Raw genomic sequence first — 16,868 nt, 5'->3', positions numbered from 1 at the left:
AGTCATTTAGTTGTGTTGTTGAAAAGGATCTGAAAACAAACAAGGACTTGGAAATTGCTCGTCTTTGTGTGTGATAAAAATGAAATGGAAGGGTTGGGCTTAATTATCTGTTTTTATTGTAATTTTCATGCCGTGTTCCTTCCTGTCGAGCTCTTTGTCCTCCCCAAAAGTTCAATATTTGACATCCGATGTACCCGCTCTGAAATTAATTGAGTATTTATGTTTCTTTCAGCCGAGTTTCAGCCATCAACAGTGTAAATAATATGGCATCTAACAGTGCAACAGTATTGGAATTGCCATTGTCCATAATCGGAGACTTAGCAAACCGAATGTCCAGTGATGAAGGAGAAGTGGATGGCTCAGAGGAAACCGAAAAACTGGACTGTCATTATTCTGGGCACCACCCAAAGCCACTAGGAGTATGCTGTTCATTTTACTTATGGCTCATTGTTACCTTCCAACACTTGACATTTGTGGAATTTTATTTCATCTCAGTATATGTGGTTTGAAATAATCGCTTTGCATTGTTTTGTAGTATTGCACTTTTGGAAGTCGCCTGATGGGCAGAGGTTTCTATGTCTTTGACAGAAGATGGAACCGTTTTCGACTGGCACTTAATTCAATGGTAGAAAAGCACCTGAATTCACAGATGTGGAAGTGAGTCTAGTGCCCACCTTAGTCTATGAGATTAATGTGAGAAGAATTTGAACATGAAGATTATATTTCTGTCCCTAATAAACACCTGCTGAGCATTTTGTAAATCACTCTCTTAAAAACCTGTCGTGCATGAATGCCAAAATATAACAGGTGTGTTTCCACTTTGGCTTGCCTGGAGTGTAAATGTTATCAAACTTTTGAGATGGATGGCAGAATAATATAATGGTAATGAGGTAACTTTTTGGTCTGCTGAAAATTGTTTTCTGATCACTAGGTCAGTCCCCTTGAATTGGGATGCACCTTGTCTATTCTTGGTTATTTTCATTTGCAGCAGAGGTAGAAAGTCTTACTGCCCATGACAGCATGCAGAATGTTGCATTACTGCTGTCGATCTGAGGTGCTGCAGTAGAGCTGGAGTTCAGCTGCTCGACTTCGTTACTCATCTGGTTGATGGCAACCAGAAGCAGTTGAGCTGAGAGCCTCTTCCCTCATCTCAGAGGACTGAGTAACGAAGATCTAAACCTGCATTATTCTTCATCATTATGAGCATGCTTGCTTTTCAACTCCCATCGTTAGGTAGTTTGATATTTGTTTTGAATCATGCTTCTCAATGTAATGCTAATTGGAGATAAATATTGGTGGGAAAAATTTAAACACTAATTGATAGAAAATGTGAATAGAACAAAATGATCAATCACCAGGGTAACAAAGAAGTTCAGGGCATGGCAAGAATGCTGATTGGCATGCTGCCCATAAATCTCAACTCTAATCTACATTAATCTGGTTTAAGAGGAAATGGCTGAGATGACATTAAGATCAAAAGATACTGGTTTGCACTATAATAGAAAGCAAGTTTAAAATTAATATCAAGAAGCTCCATGCTCAGGAATGATCAACTGGTAGAGTGGAAATCTTGGAGTAGTAGAGAAAAACAGCCTTGCAGTCATTGTAAAAATAATGGATGTAATAAGTAGGTAACTAGGGCCTATATTAGTGCAGTCTTGGGAATAAGATTTGGCTACTTACTGTAGAAATGTCAGGAAGAGAAATTTCTTTTCCTGAACTGTAGTGAGTTTTCAGAATGCTCTACTTCAGATATCTGCGAATACTCAGTTGTTAAGTACATGTAAGGCCAAGATCAGTAGGCTTTTGGACTAAGGAAATGAAGGATTATTGAGAGGAAAGGTAGATTTTTAGAGGCTGTTCCCGGTGTAGCTACAAAAAAATACTATAGTAACAAGGTAGTGTATGAGGCATTTAAGGTTGAGATCTGGAGAAGTTTCTTCATGGAACATAAGAACATAAGAAATAGGAGCAAAGAGTAAGACATCTGTACCTTCGAATCATGGCTGATCTCTCTTTGTACTTTGTTCCACCTACACCTGCCTTTTCTCCGTAACCTTTAATTTCCCTGCTTACATATATTTAATGAGATAGCCTCTACTGTATCCCTAGGCAGAGAACTTCACAGATTCACCCCCTGCTCATCTCCAGCACGTCTATTCCCTTGAATCTAGTCTCACTTACAGACATTTTCCTGTCTCTGCCTTATCTATCTCTTTCATAATATGTTTCTATAAGATTCTCTCATTCTTCTAAATTCCAGCAAATATAGTCCCAGTTGACTCAATCTCTCTTCATAAGCTAACCCAGTCATTTCTGGAATCAACCTGCACAGCCTCCAAAGTTAGTATATCCTTTCTTGAGCAAGAAGACCAGAACTGCACATAGTACTTTAGATGTGGCCTCACCAGTACCCTGTACATTTGCAGCATAACCTCCCTGCTCTTAAATTCAGGCTCTTTAGCAGTGAAGGCCAAAGATTGCATTTGCCTTCTTGATAACCTGTTGCACTTGCAATCCAACCTTTTGTGATTCATGCAAAAGTCCCAAGTCCCTCTGCACACAGCATTCTGCACTTAAATAAAAATCTGATCTTCTGTTTTTCCTTCAAAAGTGGATGACCTCACATTTACCAGTGTTGTACTCCATCTGCCAGACCCTTGCCCACTCACTTAACCTGTCTGTATCTCTTTGCAAACTGTCTACATCCCTTGAACAATTTGTTTTTCCACTCAATTTAGTGTCATCAGCAATATTAGATATGCCTTACTTTCCATTTTTCTATTTTCTGTTTATGATTTCTAATTTAAATTTTTAATATTTACTATCTATTTGTAATCCAGGGAGTGGGAAGCGCAGAATCAAATATCGCTATGATGATTGTATGTTCTAGTATCAATTGTTTGGCGACAATAAAGTATATGCTACACTCGGTCACCTCTGCTAAATCATTAATGTTTATTCTGAACAGTTGAGAGCCCAGCAGTGATCCTTACAGCGCTCTGCTCCCCAATTGCGAGCTAGAGAAACACGTATTTATCCTATACTCTGCCATTCATTGGTTAACCAATTGTCTATCCATGCCAATACATCATCCTCAACTTCATGCATCCTGATTCATATAGTACTGTCCATAACTCTTCAGCACATATGTATATATAGCTAGGGTGCCTAAGACTTTTACACAGTACTGTAGTAATTTTATGTATTGCACTGAATTGCTGCAAAATCAGTAAACAAATTTCATAGCATGTGTGACTGATGATAAACCTGATTCTGATATGGGTCTCTATTGTGGACTGAGAGTGGGCAGGGAGAGGGGAATCACGGTTGGGAAAAGAGGAAGAGGAGAAAGGAGTGAGAAACACCAGAGAGACATTCTGTAATGATCAATAAGCTAATTGTTTGGTGTCTCAGGGCTGGGTGTGTCTACCTGCACCACCCCCACTCCTGGCTGTCTTCTCTGCTATCTACCCCACACCCCTCCCACGGTGCTGTACTCTCACCATTCCCAACATCCTTTGCTCTCACCAGATTTACAAACTCACTGTGCTCCATATTGACGAATACAACACAGTGAAAAAGTCTTGGGCATCCTAGCTATATATATGTGCCTAAGACTTTCACTATTTCTTCCTTAATGACAAATTTAAACATTTACCCAGCTACAGATATTTAGCTAAGTGTCCTATAGTTACCTGCCTTTTTCCTACATCCTTTTTTTGTAAATAGCGACATGATATTCACTGTCTTCCAGTTCTCTGGGACCTGCTCAGACTTAAGAGAATTGTCATAAGTTATCACAAATAACTCTTCCTTTAACTTTTGCCATTTCTTTCTGTACACTGGAATGTATTCCATCAAGACCAGGAGACTTGTCTACCTTTAGGCCCACTAATTTACTCAACCCTATCTCTGTAGTGATAGTGACTGTATTGAGATTCTCACCTCCCAATGCATCCATTACATGTCTCTTTAGTATGTTAGATGTATCCTCCACCTTGAAGACTGACACAAAATAGTCATTCAAAGCCTCGGCCATTTTCACATTACCCAATTTTAATTCCCCCTTCTCATCTTCCAAGGGACGTATGCTGACTTTAGCAACCCTTTTCCTCTTTACCTTCTATTTCTACTGTTTTCATATTTTGTGCATATTTGTTTTCAAAAGCTATCTTCCATTTCCTTGTTGCTTGCTTAGTTGTTCATTGTTGCTTTTTAAACTTCTCCCAATCTTTCAGTTTCCCGCTACTCTTGGTGACTTTGTATTCATGGGCACTTAGTTTAATGCCTTCATTTATTTCCGTGGTTATCCAGGAATTCTCCAGCAGAGGTCTGAGGATATATTCAAAAGTGCAATTGGGCAACAAAGCTGCATTGAAAGAGTACATGTGTTTTATGCAAAATTGTAATAAGATCCTTGTGATTTTGCTACACGTTCCAGAATCTTCCCTCAGACGTGTCCTGTATCATAAGGAGACTGAAATTAGAATTGTTTTCCCTCTGTCTTTAATGTCATTTTTATAAGTGTAGGTACTACATTAAAATATTAATTCTAACATATTTCTCTTTGTCTCTTACCCAACACTTTTAGGAAAATTCCTCCTGCAGCGGACAGCCCCATGCCATCACCCACAACTTTTTCCACATCAGTGCTGCAGCCTTTAAGCAGCCCTTCTGCAGTTTATCTTCCTTCAAGCTCAGCAATTACTCCCTCTTACGTAATGACAGCCCCCATGTTGTCATCTGCAGGGTTTGTGACCACAACAGACACCAAACCCATCATGTCGTACAATGCTGCCTTTCCACATGCAGCCACTGCATTTAGTTTGATGGACTCTGCATTCAAAGCCCCGTCGTTATTGTCACCAGTACCTGCTGTTGTACCTTCCCCATCGCTCAGTAAACCACCGAAAACGAAAACCAGCAGATCGTCCAAAGTTAAGGACCTTCCTACCCGCAGTGAGAGGGGCTCGTGTAGTAAGAGGAAGAAACCGCCACCTCCTGTCTCCTCCCCATTTCCTTCAACATTACAGAGCTCAGCTTCAATGCCATCGTTTTCAGGATCACACAAAAGGAACTGCATACTGAACCCTGGCACTGCATTGAACTCTTTTCCAGCCACATCTTCCTACAGCGCAATGTCTGTGCACAATACGAACAATGGAACCAACGCACTCAGTGCCAAAATAGACCCCTCAGGACGGACTACTCTGCCTGGCAGCTCGACGGACTCTATTAAACACATGAGCATGGTGGTAAGCAGTATTGACCCCACTTTGTCTGTTTCCTCCCTGGTGCATCACCCAGGGGACCATGCACTAGTAGCACATAATGCTATGTCTTCGCTGCCCCTTCCTTTTGACAAGTCAGAAGGTAAAAAACGTAAAAACTCTAGTTCCAGCAGTAAATCCAATAAAATAACCAAAATGCCTGGTATGAACAGTGTTCACAAACGAAGTGCTGCCAACGTCATGTCTTCAGTCTCGGAAACTTCGAACAATTCTGTCTCCCGCCAGGTGAGCATGTTGATTCTTTCTTCAAGAAAACTTGCTCTAATGTGGGGACACAAATTATTTTGTTGTCTTATGTATTTGCATGCATTACTGGAGAAAGAAATTGTTAGATTATTTATCTCGGTGGTCTTTATGGGATCATCCTGAACACAAGTTGATTTCTGCACTGCTGTAGTGACAACACAGGATGAATTTAATTGGTTAAAAGTTTGAGACCATGAAAGGCATTCCAGAAGTGAAAGTTTCCTTGTATTCAGTAACATAAGAGATTCCGCAGATGCTAGAAATCCTGATGAAAAGTCTCAGCCTGAAATGTCGACTCTTTATCCCTCTCCGTAGATGCTGCCTGACTTGCTGTGTTCCTCCAGCATTTTGTGTATGTTACTCTTTGTATTCAGTGGTGTTTGTGAAACATATGTAAACCCCCCACTGTCAGAAGAGTTTCAGAAATTTGGAATGAGTCGTGGAAAAGAGCAACAAAATTATCTTTGTATTCTTTTACATTCTTAATTTGAAAAGTGATGTGCTCTTTCTGGGGAGCAAAATAGATATAATTGCCTGAGGGATTTTATATTTTTTCAAAATATTTCATACTTGGGAATAATGATGTTGTTTACTGACTCCTGTTGAGAATCAACCACTCTCTTTCTGCATTCTGGTTGGGCATTATCCTTTAGCAAGGAGGCGAGCGGGGTGGTCTTCGGTCCTGTTGGCTTACAGTCTGATTGAAATGACAACATCACACTGTGAGCTAGTGGAGAATGTGGCTCCAGTGCTCTGTCTAATCCTGCTGCCTCAGGAGCAGGACCCTTTGGTCTGCTCACTAGTGGGATGACTTCCCTTGTCAAAATTTCTGCAGTTGTCCAGACCCATGGAAGTTCCCGCTATCTGATGGCTGCTGATGCTCCCCTCTTGTACCATTGCTACAGGATCTCCACCTTTCTCTACTTTCTTGGTAGAGCAAGCAGGGCAGTTCCCAGCACTTGCCATATGTTTTTTAAAAAATTGCAACAGAGGACTAAGAATGTGGGATTCATAATTGCCACAAAACCACAGTTAAAATAGGACCTTATCAATATGTGAAATATAATCGGTGTTCTTGTTGGTTTGCACAATTTGTACATTTCTCAAATGTTATACTGGCTCATCTTGGTGTTCAAATTTAATAGTTCTTAAAACTTTATTTTCTAATTTACAAAGTATAGATTTAAGTAGTATGCATACAACTGAACTGGTTTTCTGAAAATAATGGACCAGACTCCAGGCGACAGTTTGGACACGCACTTTATTACATCCTGTTCGTTCATAATTTAGCATTTTGTCATTTTGTGTTACTGAGATAGCATGGCCCAGAGGTAGTAATCTTCTTTGCATAATTTCAGCAAAAAGACGCTGATAGAGGAAGTAATTTCAATGTGGGGTGTTATTGCTAGGAGGCGATAGCTTATTTGATTTAAATAATCTTCTGAGCCAAAATGTTTGAATGCATTCTCTTTCAGAACCTTTACTTGAACTCAGTAAAATGCATGAACAATACAATTTAAATGAACTGAGAGTACACCATATATCCTCCGAGTCTTTGTATGTTCTTCGATAGAATAAATGAAGGTATCCTACTATAAAGTCAGTCATAGAGAGTTTTGAACCAACTTCTGGGACAGATGCAACCTACAGCACAAAACAGGCCCTTTGGCCCACAAAGCTGTGCCGAACATGTCCTTACCTGAAAAATTACCTAGGGTTACCCATAACCCTCTGTTTTTCTGAGCTCCATATACCTGTCCAGGTGTCTCTTAAAAGACCATAGTGTAACCGCCTCCACCACTGTCACCGGCAGCCCATTCCACGCACTCACCACTCTCTGTGTTTAAAAAAAACTTACCCCGATATCTCCTCTGTACCTACTTCCAAGCACCTTAAAACCGTGCCCTCTCGTGCTAGCCATTTCAGCCCTGGGAAAAAGCCTCTGACTATCCACACAATCAATGGCTCTCATCATCTTATACAATTCTGTCAGGTCACCTCTCATCCTCCGTCGCTGCAAGGAGAAAAGGCCGAGTTCACTCAACCTATTTTCATAAGGCATGCTCCCCAATACTGGCAACATTCTTGTAAATCTCTTCTGCACCCTTTCTATGGTTTCCACTTCCTTCTTATAGTGAGGCAACCAGAACTGAGCACTGTACTCCAAGTGGGGTCTGACCATGGTCCTATATAGCTGCAACATTACCCCTCAGCTCCTAAACTCAATCCCATGATCGATGAAGGCCAATGCACCACATGCTTTCTTAACCACAGAGTCAACCTGCGCAGCAGCCTTGAGTGTCCAGTTGACTTGAACCCCAAGATCCCTCTGATCCTCCACACTGCCAAGAGTCTTACCATTAATACTATATTCTGTCATCATAGTTGACCTACCAAGATAAACCACCTCACACTTATCTGGGTTGAACTCCATCTGCCACTTCTCAGCCCATTTTTGCATCCTATCAGCGTCCCGCTGTAACCTCTGACAGCCCTCCACACTATCCACAACAGCTCCAACCTTTGTCATCAGCAAATTTACTAACCCATCCCTCCACTTCTTCATTCAGGACATTTATAAAAATCACAAAGAGGAGGGGTCCCAGAACAGATCCCTGAGGCACCTCACTGGTGACCGACTTCCATGCAGAATATGACCCATCTACAACCACTCTTTGCCTTCTGTGGGCAAGCCAATTCTGGATCCACAAAGCAAGGTCCCCTTGGATCCCATGCCTCCTTACTTTCTCAATAAGCCTTGCATGGGGTACCTTATCAAATGCCTTGCTGAAATCCATATACACTACACTACATCTACTGCTCTACCATCATCAGTGTGTTTAGTCATACTGTTCCACAGTCACACTTGATTGGTGCTACTCTCTCACGTCTTATCCTCTTGCACTTCGCATACTTGTAGAATGCCTTGAGGTTTTCCTTAATCCTGCCTGCCAAGGCCTTCTCATGGCCCCTTCTGGCTCTCCTAATTTCTTTCTTAAGCTCCTTCCTGCTAGCCTTATAATCTCCTAGAATCTCCATCATTACCTAGTTTTTTGAACCTTTTGTAAGTTCTTTTCTTCTTGACTAGATTTACAACAGTCTTTGTACACCATGGTTCCTGTACCCTACCATCCTTTCCCTGTCTCATTGGAACGTACGTATGCAGAACTCCACACAAATATCCCCTGAACATTTGCCACATTTCTTCCGTAAATTTCCCTGAGAACATCTGTTCCCAATTTATGCTTCCAGGTTCTTGACTGATAGCTTCATATTTCCCCTTACTCCAATTAAATGCTTTCCTAACTTGTCTGTTCCTATCCCTCTCCAATGCTATGGTAAAGGAGATAGAATTGTGATCACTATCTCCAAAATGCTGTCCCACTGAGAGACCTGACACCTGACCAGGTTCAGTTCCCAATACCAGATCAAGTACAGCCTCTCCTCTTGTAGGCAAGAAACCTTCCTGAACACACCTAACAAACTCAACCCCATCTAAACCCCTCACTCTAGGGAGATGCCAATCAATATTTGGGAAATTAAAATCTCCCACCACTATAACCCTGTTATTATTACCTTTCTAGCATCTCCCTATTTGCTCTGATTATTTCGGCCCAATTAAATGGCTGTTTCATGGAAATAGTTTAAAAAAGTATAAAAAAGGATAAGCTACCTTATGTATTTACAAAAAATTAGAACACTACCAGTATCACACAATACTATAAAACTGTGCATTAGTTCCCAATAGTTATTGATGGAGGAAGTCATCCAGTGTATGCTGCAGTGTTCTTTTGATTGACTATAAATGAACAAAACCAGTGCAGACACGTAGTGCAGATAATGGACTACCTTCATTCAGTGCTCAATGAATAACATTACACAAGCATATGCAACTGACACTGTTTAAAACAGTTCACTATAAGCACGGTGTGGTGTCTAACAGCCACACAAGTGTAGGTGACCCACACTAGTTATAGACTTCTGTATCTTCCAAATCTTCATTTTCATTGTAACATTCAAAATATCGATTGATGATACCTTCAAATTCGTCACAGTTCCTAACTTGCTGAAGTAGTGAAAACATTTCATTTTCACTTCCGGTTGTTTCTCACATCTCCAAGCCTGAATGCTTAAATCTGCAGTGAGCAAAACAGTTCAGAATTGTCTTACTGCTTATTTCTCACCTTCTATTAGTGACAAGAATTACTGCTATTTGACACAAACACACACAACTGATGCCATTTAAAAAGTTTGCTCCAAGCACAATGTAGTGTCTAATCACCACATAAGTACTTGCATCTGATGCTAGTTAGAAACGTTTCAGCAACAGCCTTCTGTCTCAATTAAAGCGGCGGAGTGCCCTAAATAAACAAAAGAGATCTCAGCTATTTTCTGGATTAGTTTTTGTTCTTTAGAAGTTGTCCCAAATAAGCGGCTGCCCCGATTAACGGATTGCCCATTTATCCAGAATCCACTGCATTTAGACTCTATGCCTTGAAGGATTTGCAAATCAACAGCAGAATAATAAATGTGTGGTGTAACACTGACTAAATTTTGGAAGTTCTTGTTGCACAAAATAGCTGGACACTGATGTGCAGTTTGGCAGTTGACCCCCTACTGGAAACTTAAGAGGGTTGGGGAGCTAACTGGGGGCATAGCAAGGTACTGACTGGCACTCATGAGCTTAATTTGGCTTTCACTGTAATCATGGAAAGACCAGTTCGCTATTTACTATTGACTGTATTGTTTGTTGTTTACCTGTGTTGAGCACTTTACATGCATTTTGAAATACATTTTATTAACTTATTTGTGATATTTTGTTTTATGTGCTGTGTGTGATATATGTATTGGTGCACTGTGGCCTAGAGGAACGTGGTTTCATTTTGTTGTGTATATGTACAGTCAAATGACAGTAAACTTGAACGAAAGGGCATTGGAACCCAGAGCTTCGAGAAAAAAATTGCATGGTGGAAGTTGAGGAGGATTGAAATGCAGTCTCAACTGATAACATAAGTGGGAGCGATACTGAGATTGACAGCATTAATTGGGAGGTAGCAAGTTAGCACGTGGGACTTGGAGCTTTGGCAGCCAGAATGGTCAGGGTCAAAGGTGAGTGTGTGAAGTCACCTCTCCTGTCCTAATGCTGGAATTGCAACAGGCTTGTAAAAGGTACTAGTTGTAGGATCTCTAGAAGAATGGAAACAACGCAGAAGTGGTTGTCATATTTCACTTCAGGGGAAAAAATATTCATTTGCATGACACTGGGAAAGAAATCAGTGCAATTAAATGTCTTGGGCATATATTTCACTGCTAAGAAATGGAGTCCTGGAACACTGCTGTGCAGAAACAGGCCCTTCAGCCCATCTAGTATGTGCCAAACCATTAATCTACTTAGTCCCATCGACCTGCACCCGGACCATAGCCCTCCATACCCCTCCCATCCATGTAGTTATCCAAATTTCTCTTAAATGTTGAAAATGATCCGGCATCCACCACTTGCTCTGGCAGTTTGTTCCATACTCCTACCTTCTGAGTGTAGAAGCTTCCCCCTCATGTTCCCCTTATACATTTCACCTTTCACCCCTAACTCATGACATTTAGTACTAGTGTCACCCAACCTCAGTGCAAAACGCCTGCTTGCATTTAGCCTGTCTATACTCTTCATAATTTTGTATGCCTCTATCAAATCTCCCCTCAATCTTCGTCATTCTAGGGAATCAAGTCCTAACCTATTCAATCTTTCCCTATAACTCAGGTTCTCAAGTTCCAGCATCATCTTTGTAAATTTTCTCTGCATTCTTTCAATCTTATTTACATCTTTCCTGTAGTTAGGTGACCAAACCTGGATGCAGTACCTGGATCCAAATTAGGCCTCACCAACATCTTATACAATTTCAACTTAACATTCCAAATCCTGTGCCCAATACATTGAAATATGAAGGCCAATATACAAAAGCTTTCTTTATGACCCTCTATACCTGTGACGACACTTTCAAAGAATTACAGATGTGTATTCCCAGGTCTCTCTGTTCTACTGCTCGCCCGGTTGGTCCTCCCAAAGGGCCACACCTCACAATTGTCTGCATTAAATTCCATCTGCCATTTTTCAGCCCATTCCACCAGCTTGTCCAGATCCAGCTGCAAGCTCCTCGCTGTCCATTTATTCTCCAGTCTTGCTGTCATCCACAAGTAAACCGCATTATCATCCAGATTGTTGATATAGATGACAAACAACTACAGACCCAGCACTGATCCCTGTGGCACACCACTAGTCACAGGCCTCAAGTCAGAGAGGCAACTATCAACAACCTCTCTCTGGCTTCTTCTGCGAAACCAATGTCTAATCCAATTTACTACCTCATCTTGAATGCTGAGTGACTGCACCTTCTTGACCAGTATCCCATGTGGGACCTTGTCAAAAGCCTTGCTAAAGTCCATGTGGATGACATTGACTGCCTTGCCTTCATCAACTCTCTTGGTAACTTCCTCAAATAACTCTATAAAATTGTTTAGAAATGACTTACCATGTACAAAGCCGTATTTACTATCCGAATATTTTATATCCAGTCCCTTAGAACACCTTCCAGTAACTTTCCCACTGCTGATGTCAGACTCACAGGCATATAATTTCCTGGTTTATTCTTAGAGCCTTTCTTAAGCCTATTGAAAGATGAGGGTCAGTAAAATAGTTCTTGATTCCTAAAGGTAATTAGCAGAATGGCAACATTTTAATCTAGTCAACATCACAATCCATCTGATATTTAAACAATTGTTAAATAAAGACAACTTGTTGTACCACAAAGAGCCATTGTGTTCCATTTAGTTTACCAGTAGTCCTAAACCCCCCAATTCTTAAGGAATTAATGAAGGAATAATAATAATGAAGGAATCCACACAACATTAGTTTTCACAAGAGATCTCTCGTATCTAGAAATTCACAGGATTTGTTGTACAGTGTTACACCAAATAGATTGTGCCTTACGGATTTTTGGATACTGGAAAGATATTGTCATGATCTGACTGTCTTCTTCAGTGGTGCCCTCTTCAATGAAAATAAATTTTAATAAATAGCTTTTGGTTGCATGTGCAAAATTTGTTGCTTCTTTTTGGACTTGTGCTTCTCTGGAGGTACAAATTTTGCAAAGAAAAACCACAGATTTCTGGAGGATCTTTTAGGACCTCATGACATTCCTGCATGTTTGTTTTTACTGTAAATTTTATAATTTTTGAGCTCAAAGTCGTCCCCTGACTGCACACCACAGTGCTACAAACAAATAACTGTAGAACTCCACAATTCCATTTCTAATGCAGAAAAAATTGTTAGCTGCTGCTTTTCAGTACCAAGCAGATTTGAAATTGGATTAATGTGCCATTATTTCCACATTCTTTAAAACTTCTACATGCAGAAATCTTAAGAAAATACCCACTATTATATTCATCTCTAGAGAAATGCAGAAAGCTTGTGATAATGACTTTTTCATATTAATGCCTAAACGACAGTACTGGTCTATGCCTGAGGTCTCCACTGTTATAGAGACCAGACTGTAGACAATTCAGTTCACTCCATACCAAGTCGAGAAACTGCTGTATGAGTTGACAAAGTAAAAGCTATTGAACCCAACTGTATTCCAGTTATTAGCATTCCAGAGTTGGCTACACCTCGAGCCAAGTTGCTCTGGTACTGATGCAATACTGGCATTCAGCCAAATACAAAATAGCCAGAATATATCAAGTTCACAAAGAGCAGAACAAATCTAATTTCCAACTCCTCCCTCATCCCCACCCACCTCCAAATCAGTCTCCTCTCAGCCATCAGGATCTCAATCTGAAATGCCGACATACCTTTTGGCTCCATGCATGCTGCTTGATTCCCTTCCCTTCCCCTCGCCCCCCCCCCCCGAGTTCTTCTAGCATTCTGTTCTCATTTTTAACATTTTACCTGTCTATACAAGATGAACCAACTGCAGCATTTTTCCATTCAAATCTGTGGAAATGTGATGGTATTTACAATCCTTTTAGCTGAACCTTAAAAATAATTGCTTCTCAAAACCACCAGGTTACTGGGCCAGAATGGTTTCTATTATTGCGCTGATGGCAGTAATTTGACAACTTCTTGCTTATTTAGCCTGCTTATAAGAGGTGTGTCTCCAAAAGCAGTGTTGACAATGGATTTGATTCTATAGTTTAATGAAGTTTGACATTTAATTTTGTCCTGAAAATGCTTATGTAAACTAACTTTGTATAATTATTTTGAAAAGATAAATGTTCATGTGGTCAGAATGATTTAATATTGCAAGAGGTTTATATTTTAATAATACATTTCATTTTGCCACCTGATAACTTGCTGTTGAAATGTTCATGTGTGGTCTTGATTTTCTTTTAACCTTTTCGTTTCTTTTATACAGATAGGAAAAAGTAGCAGTATATCTTTATCACAATCCAGTCCTTCAACCACAACAAGCCTTGCACATGGTAACAGACAAGTAGGTAACAGAATATCTCTATAACTTTTAATGACTCCCGCAGGGTTGCAGTTCATCTGAGTGACCTTTTGATGGCAGGAATGTTTTGTAATTGACTCTTTAGTGTGGTAACTTGAAGCAAACAGTTTTATTTTCATTCCAAATCCTGCTCACCATAAAAACAAAAGCAGTTTGATCCAAATCATGTTCACTTGCAAAACAACCGCAGATTCAATTAACATCAAGTATATAAAGTTCAAGTTTAATTGTCATTCAACCATACACATGTGTATGGCTAAACAAAACAGTGTTCCTCTGGGGCTAAGGTGCAAAATGCTGCACATATAGTTAGAATAACACACACGATCATAAAATAATGTTATCACAATTCCCTGACTGTCATGGCGTGGAGATTGATGTTGCATGAGATGTTGACATGGAGCCACGTTTCTGCAAGAACAAGCATGTGACAGTTCTTCATCTTGTGTTGGGTCAGCCATAGACAAAGGCATGCCAGCTTGTCCTCTCAGGAGTGAGCAGTCCTGACAAGAGAGCCAGCCTGCGACCTGGCAGAGATTCCAGTGCAACCACTGTGCCTCTTTTCTCTCTCACACTGCCTTCAGCACCCCCTTCCCAGGGTGGCTGTAACAGCCAATGCCACAGCATGATGGCCCGATCCTCGCAATAACCAAGGCCTTACTCCACCCTTGTTTTCTGTCTCTCCAATGAACTAAACTTGCAGTATCTTGAATCACAATTGTCCAATCGGGTCTTACAATTCCAAGAAAATCATTTAAGACAGACGTTTGCACCATTTGTTGGATCCAAAGAAATCGCTGTGACCAAGCAATCATGTCGTCATCTTACCAGAAGCATAAAATATATGATAAAATGATATACTTTATGTATTTTGAACATATGTACTCTACTAGTACATAGAAAATAAATAAACATTACATCGGTACTTTTCACCCAGCTCAAACTGCAGCAGAAGAGAAATAGAAACCGGTTAAAAGAATGTGCTTGAAATTCTTATTCAGCCAAACATGTTGCTCTCAAAAATTAGGGAGCTGCTATATGGTAGAAATGTCCTCAAATTTTAAAGAGTTTAATCTATTTAAAACTTTGGCTCACAGCAAGGGAGGATTAATAAAGAAAACAGTGGAATCAAATAGCTTAGTGCAGTTAATTACAATGCTGATATTCCTTATTTTGTTAAGGATGAAAACCACTGTGGTATAAAATTTTATTTATGCGGAAGAGGCTGTTTTATACCAAGATTTTTAAAAGACATGTACATCACAACTCCCTAAATGTTTAAAGAGCAAAATTTGCCTGTGTGTGCAACAACCAAGTCGATAAAGCTCCCTGACATTGACCTCATTGATGAACCTGTGAACCAGACTTGCAGTATTCTACATTATCAATGTCCAACTGGGTCCTGTGATCACACGAAAAACATCCAAGACAATCATTTGCAGCTTTTTCCAGATCGTGCACTGCCTCTGATGCTCTTTTTTCAGATGGCTGGAGCAGGTGGCAACACCATGAGGAGTAAATCTAGCTCCACCATCATCGAGCAACTCTCCAGTGGGACAGACCTACAGCACATAATGTTCCCAGTGTCCAGCAGTGTCTTGCGTTCACAAAAAAGATGCAAAGGACAAATAATTCCACTTTTGTTCGGACCCAGGGAGGCCACTGCAACTGATTGTGCTGCCATCTTTCTGGAAGCATAGCATATACAAATTAAAGCAGTATAATGACGTGCTAACATAATAAAAAGTGGTAGACACTGGTGTGAGTCCCAGACAAATCCATTTGAAAGAGTTGGTCTTCCAGTGCAATGAGGGAAGTAGGTTCTGAAGAGGAGACATGAAACAATTTTATTGTACTTATTACCTTGACCAGTAACATGTAACAGTACAGCGCAAATTTCAAAAGATACCAATGATAATAAACACGAGCCCGAATAAAATAGTTTGCAAATTCTTATGATTTGACTACAAAATGCTCTAGATGTTTTGAGGTCAGCCAGTGATTGCATATGCCCAAGTTTAGATCAGTTGAGGATGTAGCCCATTAGTCTTTGCGATCCGATGCTATGTCTGATCAGTTGTTATTTCACCTACTCTCTATACTCCCTCTTTTGCTAACCTAATTGTCATTTTGTTTTGAAGATTGAGGAAACAATACCTGTGTTCTCATTGAAAGAAAGGCTTAGTTAAAATCCTTTAATATAGTAAAATAGATCAATGTCTTATTTTCCTTAAAGTCTTATGGAAAGGTAAGTCACATCCGGAGTTTCTCCGGTTAGCGGACGATTTCCCTCCACGCCTCTGACATACTGGGGAACAGCGTATGAGGCAAGTTACAGCAGTGGTTTGCCATTGCCTTCTGCCGGGTGAGTTTCCAAAGAGATCACCAGCTCATAACCCAGCACGGATGGAAAGCGTGCAGGGGAGCCAGCTGGATTCGAACTCGGGACCTTTCGTTCCAAAATCCAGCACTGATGCCACTACGCCAGTTACTTAAAAAATCCTTATATTTCATCTTCAAATCAAAGCCAAAGCCATCAGGAGTATCTTGAAACTACTTACACTAAAGTTGAATGCATTTCAACTGGATCCCCTTTTTTGGATAATATTTCCTTTAATTCTACTCCTGCTCTATGCAATTAGCTGAGTGTTTTGTCTCTTCAGTTCATACAGCTTAATTTTTTTTTCTTTTTGTTTTGCAGCCAAAACTCCAGCAGTGAAAACTCTTTTCATGGGATAGTAGTTTTGAAAAGATTCAGTAGTTCAAACTGGCTCTGGTACTTACCTTCAACTGCATAATGGACTGCACCGATAAGACAAGAACCTCT

The 16,868-nt window shown here is 40.3% G+C and overlaps 1 protein-coding gene across 14 annotated transcripts in view; it reads left to right on the top strand.

The window, feature by feature from the left end:
- Positions 1-16,868, top strand: part of LOC134351683 (ataxin-7-like protein 1) — a 258,916-nt gene extending 242,048 nt beyond the window's left edge. For all 14 annotated transcript variants that reach the window (XM_063058175.1, XM_063058184.1, XM_063058177.1 and 11 more), the window contains 5 exons: positions 233-419; positions 536-657; positions 4,595-5,519; positions 13,946-14,027; positions 16,743-16,868. In XM_063058175.1, coding sequence (XP_062914245.1) covers positions 233-419; positions 536-657; positions 4,595-5,519; positions 13,946-14,027; positions 16,743-16,780 — 1,354 coding nt within the window. In that variant the 3' untranslated portion in view covers positions 16,781-16,868. The remainder of the gene's footprint in view (positions 1-232; positions 420-535; positions 658-4,594; positions 5,520-13,945; positions 14,028-16,742) is intronic.

This window comes from Mobula hypostoma, chromosome 9 (assembly GCF_963921235.1).
Source record: "Mobula hypostoma chromosome 9, sMobHyp1.1, whole genome shotgun sequence".
Taxonomy (NCBI): domain Eukaryota; kingdom Metazoa; phylum Chordata; class Chondrichthyes; order Myliobatiformes; family Myliobatidae; genus Mobula; species Mobula hypostoma.
The sequence above is the reverse complement of the archived record's forward strand: the minus strand, read 5'-3'. Positions and strand labels throughout refer to the sequence as shown.